The sequence below is a fragment of the Pteropus alecto genome, unplaced genomic scaffold (assembly GCF_000325575.1).
Source record: "Pteropus alecto unplaced genomic scaffold, ASM32557v1 scaffold120, whole genome shotgun sequence".
Classification (NCBI taxonomy): Eukaryota; Metazoa; Chordata; class Mammalia; order Chiroptera; family Pteropodidae; genus Pteropus; species Pteropus alecto.
This window is the reverse complement of record NW_006430061.1, coordinates 2,416,704-2,422,726: the sequence shown is the minus strand read 5'-3', so window position 1 is coordinate 2,422,726 and position 6,023 is coordinate 2,416,704. Positions and strand designations below refer to the sequence as shown.

Genomic DNA, 6,023 nt, shown 5'->3' with positions numbered 1-6,023 from the left:
GGGAGGGGTGGGAGGGATGCTAAACCCTTAGTCGAGGATTCGGGGATACTAGAGGCTTGCCTAGCCTCTGTGCAGGCAGTGCCAGCTTAACTCCCTCCCTAGTCCTCTCATCCACTCGCATCCGTCCCAGAGGAGTGAGGCGAATGAGGTTTGGCTGCCAGACTGGAAGCAAAACTTCTTTACCGGGCCCAGGGAGCCAGAAGGCAATGGAGATGGGAGCAAAAGAAAGGGAGGATACCTCAGGAGTACCCCATCTTTCAGTGTCCCTCTCCCCCACTATCCCTCTCCTTTGCTGTCGGCTGTTTCAGGAGAGATCCCTTTAGAACCCAGAACTACTGATTAACCTCACGAGAGTCCAGGCGGCCGGGCAGGGGTTCAGGCGTGGCAGGAGAGGTTGGAGCCCAGAGTTCAGGCGCCAAAAAAATGAGAGATGCTCTGGCCCCTCACTTTTTTAGTTACACCAAACTCTCCTCGACTTGTCTCCACTTTCTGGACGTCGAAAGCTCTCCATTCCCCTCCCAGCCCTCACGATCTCCAAGCAATGACCTCATTGCAAACAACAGTCTGAGATGATGGCTCCCTCCCTAGTGGACCGGTGCGGGTAGCCGGAGCAATGACGCAATCGGAGCTGGGTTGGTCCTGGCCACTTTGGATTGGCCGCGCGGGCTCGTGGGGACCCCCCTCCTCCCACTATCAATGGAATAAGAGCCGAGAGCTCCGCAGGGAAGACGCCCACAGCAGGCGTTGTGTCCATCGGGGGACCGGCTACTAGAGTTCTCCTGCACCTCAAGTCGCCAGGTGAGGAATTTCCCACTCTATGACTCTGGTAACTTGCTTCTGGATTAGTTCATCCAGTTTGCTCATTTGCCTACCTGCCTGCCTGCCTTTCCTTTGCCTCTCACGACCATCTCGGCCCACCTACAGCCAGGTGCTCTTACCTCTCTGTCCCGCTGGGGAGAAGGCGGGCGGCGGTTGGGGCTGTCAGTGCATTTTCTTCTAACTAGCACCAGTGGAACCCCAAGCATCTCCAAGGCTTTGCCTGGGCTCTGGAAGTTCCGCGAACCCAGATCCGTGAGTCTACGGCCCCGGCGCTGGTGCCCGTCGGCGTGCAAAATCTTGCTTGAGTTTGGTCTGGGAATGCCCTGTGCGCTCCATGTCCTCAGGGATCACGTTTGGTTCCCGGGACGGTTCTCTTAGCCTTCCTCTATGGGGTTCCCAGCCCACGAGCATCTCTGGGGCATTGGCGTGGACCTGAGGCATTGCAGTTAGCCGACTACAACAGTGGGCTCACCTCGGGGTGCTGGCGCCTAGTACCTGCTGCTAAACTGCGCTCCAGCAAGCAGAGACCTGAGACCCCATTTACTGGCACGTTAAAAATTTCCCCAAATTCAAATCCACAGACTGAGAGATAAGTACTGCTTTTCCAATTTACCTTTCTTGCTTGCCTCTCCCCTGCATTAGTGGTAAATTTAGCCACGGGAAGGTGCTCCTAGATTAAATTCTCAGTCCCTGAGAAGACAAGAGCAAATGAGAGAGCAGTTACAGCAGGGTGGGTCCGCGCCTGGTTTCTGCCTAGGGCAAAAGGTGTGGGTTTGTGTGCATGTGCACGTTGTGGCTTCTCTCAGGCTTTTCACAGAACGGAAACAGAATCTCCCCACCCTTACCCCAGGACATTTGTTTCCCCGCTACCACACCATCCACCGCAATGTATCTTTTGAGATTCACAGCAGCCCATCTGGCAAATGAACCTAACCTAGGCATGAGGAGGTGGGGGTAATTAGCCTGAGGTCACAAGGCAAATTTGGCAGAGGCGAGACTGGAACCTAGGTCTGTACGTTCCAGGCCGTGCTTGCTCTGAGTCCAGCGGTAACATCGTTCTCCCTTTACAGAGAGGCATCATGGGCTTCTGGAAGTCCTCTCTCTTCTTGGCTTTCAGCACCTTGATCCTGTGCCAGGCAGGCGGCCTCCAGGCGGCACCATTTAGGTGAGACGGCCTGAAGCTACTACAGCATTCCGCTTCCACTGCCCCTTGGATCGAGCAGTTCTGTGCCTCTGAAGTCACAGCAGAGAGGCTCCCAGTGAATCAACACCCTAAGGTGGACACTGGCCTGGAGCCTTGTCTGCTGGGAATGGGGAGGGAAGGGCGCATCCTCAAGGGAAGTCACAGAGAGCAGGAAGCCTGAGCAGGGTGTTAGGGACTCAGAGCCTGGATTGTTTGCTTCACCTCCCTAGGTCGTCTTTGGAGAGCCTCCCAGACCCTGCTCCACTCAGTGAGAAGGAAGGGCGCCTCCTACTGGCTGCACTGGTGAATGCCTATGTACAGAGGAAGACCAATGAGCTGGACCAAGAGCAGGAGACAGAGGGCTCCAGGTAAGGCTCCTTAGCCACCCTGGCATATGCAGGAGGACATATCCTAGAGAGATAGGATAATAAACATCTGGCCAGGAGTCTAGCAGGCTGTCGTTGTTCACCAGGCCCTGGAGCCCAGCCATTCTCAGGCTCCATGGAAGACAGAGGTCCAAGGGCAGCTGGAGAGACTGTGGTTAGGCACATCAGAAAGATCCATTTCAGAAAGCTGTTAGGAAATGAAATGAGGAGATATGGAATCACTTGCTCTAGGAATTGGTCTTGTCCTACCGGGGAGACCTCCAGCATTGAATGAAATAATACCGGTAAGTGTGAAGGCAGCAGATAGACCCAGTATATCTCAGGATGTTTTAAAAATTTAAGCTGTGTGTGTTGTTTTCTCACACTGCAAGGAGCCTTTATTGTACATTTGCAAGATAAACGCGAAGGCCTTACAGAGGGTGGCTCAGGTAGAGCAGTGCCTGAGGTAGGTCTGGGGCCTTTAGATGCATAGGATCTGTGGAGATGTGCATGTTGTCACGGGGCTGGGGAGAGCACCCTTGCCCAGCCCCTCCTCCCTGTGCATCCTGAGCTTGGAGCCCACAGCAGCCCCTGCTGTGGCCCTGCCACTGCCTGGCGGAGGCACAGGCTGCACCTGCATCTGCCCTGGCAACCTCTCAGCAGAGCACGAAGGACTGAGCAGCATGACGAAGGCCAGCAAAAGTCACCCCTTCCCCACACTGCCCTGACTCAGCATGCCTCTGAGTTCTAATGGAGGATGTGTGAGCCGCCCTCTTGTCTGCCCCTCCTGCCCTGGCTCTAAGGATTCTTTGCTGATATAACCTTCCGCATGACTGCCTCCAAAGGTAGACCTGGTGCATGGTATTGTCTGGCATGTCTTTTCCCTGCAGCCTGGACATCTCCAGAGCTAAGCGGTGCAGTAATCTGAGTACCTGCGTGCTGAGCACATACTCGAAGGACCTGAGCAACTTTCATACGTTCTCTGGCATCCGCTTCGGGGCTGAAACACCTGGCAAGAAAAGGGATATAGCCAGCAGCTTGGAGAGGAAACCCTACCCCCACTTTGGGGTGCCCCAGGATGCCAACTGAACTCTTTTCACTCCCTCCTGATTTCCTTTCTTGCTCCCATCGATGAATTTAATGCATGCAGATTTCACTCTGATTGCTCTTCAAGCTGGTATTGGTAGCTTTGCTTATGATAGAGAATGTTGGGGACCTCAGGATGGGAGGAGAGAGAACAGGACTTATAGACCAGGTTAGAGATAAGAGAGAGTGAAGGAAGCTTCTTGAGATTCCAGAGGATTTCATGGCAGAGCCCTCTAATTCCTGCTTCATCCCTCATGCCTCATCCTTGATGAATAAACATATTTTCTAAAAGGATTTGCACTGTAGTGGTCATTACCGTGGTTGCTGTCCAAGGCTTGAGAGTACCCAGGGCTTGTGTTTAAAAATAGCCTTAGCCTCAGGGAAGCTGGATGCAGGGCTTGGTGAGTGGTCCTTGGGAACCAGCTCAAGCATCAGGAGCAGGTGTGCTGAGGAGCAGGTAAGCACTGCTGGGAAAGGATTCTGCAAACTCTGTTCTCTGAGCCTCTTCCAGGTAAGAATTCAGGGAATTTTCATTTTCTTATGGTAAGTGATTTTATTGGTGCTCATGGCTGGGGTGTGGCTTCTCTAGTCTTGTATGTTTTGGGGTGGGGCTGGGCCTTTGCAGAGCAACCTTCCTGGTCCCAAAGGTATTATATGTAAGGGATGATAAATGCAGGGTTTCAGTACATGCCCCATGCTTTGGAACTGGGTTTTTTTCATGAAGGTCTTTGGGCAGGGCTCCTAGCAAAGCCTGCCAGGCCATTTCTCCTAACAGCTTTGGTAATTGCATTTAGGAGAAACACTTATTCTTAAGTGGTATGTCAAAGAGCTACAATTTCCTTTACGAAGGTCCCATGGGGTAGGCTCCTGCCCCCAGCCTCTCACTGACAAGACTTCTCTTCTTTCTCCATCCTGCAAATCAGCATCACTGCCCAGAAGAGAACCTGCAACACTGCCACCTGTGTGACTCATCGGCTGGCAGACTTGCTGAGCAGATCTGGGGGTGTGGTGAAGAGCAACTTCGTGCCCACCAACGTGGGCTCCGAAACCTTTGGCCGTCGCCGCAGAGAACTTCAGGCCTGAGCCACTAAGCCACTCCAGGAAGAAGGTGACTGCCCTCATACTGGTGGATGGGAGGGGAAGGGATTGGGAGGTTACCATCTACAGTTTGAAACCCACTGAACTTGGGAGGTTCTTCAGGTCCTTCTCTCCAATTGCATTCTCTTCCTGAAGTAGTGAGTTCCTTCTACGACTCAGCTTGAAATCAGAAGACTAAGACAGGCTGCAGAGATGCAATGTCATCTCTCTGAGAAATGAAACAAAACAAACAAAAATGCTTGCTGGATTCAGAAAGAGAGGGCTTTGCAAACCTAAGCCAGGGACAGTCTTCATTAATAAACCCAGAAAGCCCTCAACCCTTGATCAGTGTTCACAGGTTCAGTCCATAGGGCTGTAATTATAATACTACTGCTAACGTTAATAGTGACTGTTGAATTGTTTTGATATCATTTGCTTCAAAAGCCTACTTACATCTCATATCTGTCATTTGTAAATACTGTTTGGTTAAAGAAGCATTTCTGTAAATTCACATTCTTTTCAATAATAATTGTGATTATTCCCTTCTTGTCCTTCTTATTCTCCTCTTTCTCCTCCTTTTTCTTTCTCTTATTATTTTTTAAATTTCAGGTTACCGTGAAGCTGAACTCACCGCTGCTATTAACTTCTGTTGACAACCACTTGGTGAGAAGATCTCATGGAAGACATACATGTTTGCATCCTAATAGATACCGAAAAACAAAGCACCTTTGTCATGCAAAACGAATGAAATTGAATGCAAAATAAGCTAAATCCATATTTGTTATGCATCTTTTTTATATTAGATTTTCTGTGCAGTAAATGCGATGGCATCTCTCATTAGCTTATCCGGTAGCAAATTGGTTCTTTGAGAGTTATCCTGTGATCATGGCAGCTTTGCCAAACCACAGGGCGACATGCCTCTTGTGGTCTCTGGGGTCACAGTGATGCTATGTCTTGTTGTCTAAGAACATGATTGTATAATTCGTTTAAGGAAATGTCAATATTGCGCCATTTGTGAACTTCATCAAGATTAAAAACGTATTTTGGATACATGTGTTTCAAGATCATGGTAGTTTATTTCAATCTGTTTTTCTATGTAATAATAATAATAGTTGACATTTTTTGAGTGCTTCCTATAGGCCCGACAATGTTCTAAGTTAGTGTTTTACACCTATGAATACATTTAATCTTCATGACAACTTTATGGAGTGGATACTATTATTATTTCCACTCTACATTTGAGGAAACAGAGGCACAGAGAAGTGAAGTCCAAGGTCACACAGATAGATGGTAGCAGACTCGGGTATTGGTTTCCAGAGCTTACAGTCGAAACTACTGTACTTCATATTTCTCAACGATGGCTCCTGATGTTTTCCAGAGACCTGTGAGCCATTCTTTGACAAATGGACAAATTTAAACATATAAACAACGCAGTCTTTATATAGTAAAATAAATCTCTTCTACCCATTGCTAGGTGCTATTGGCTGAATGTT

General features: G+C 49.6%; 1 protein-coding gene across 1 annotated transcript; it reads left to right on the top strand.

The window, feature by feature from the left end:
• The first annotated feature begins 1,898 nt into the window (after window positions 1–1,898).
• On the top strand, window positions 1,899–4,536 carry CALCB (calcitonin related polypeptide beta). The gene is made up of 3 exons (XM_006904747.1): window positions 1,899–1,984; window positions 2,233–2,370; window positions 4,377–4,536. Exons 1-3 carry the CDS (start codon window positions 1,899–1,901, stop codon window positions 4,534–4,536), a joined length of 384 nt encoding a protein of 127 aa, XP_006904809.1.
• The last annotated feature ends 1,487 nt before the right edge of the window (window positions 4,537–6,023 follow it).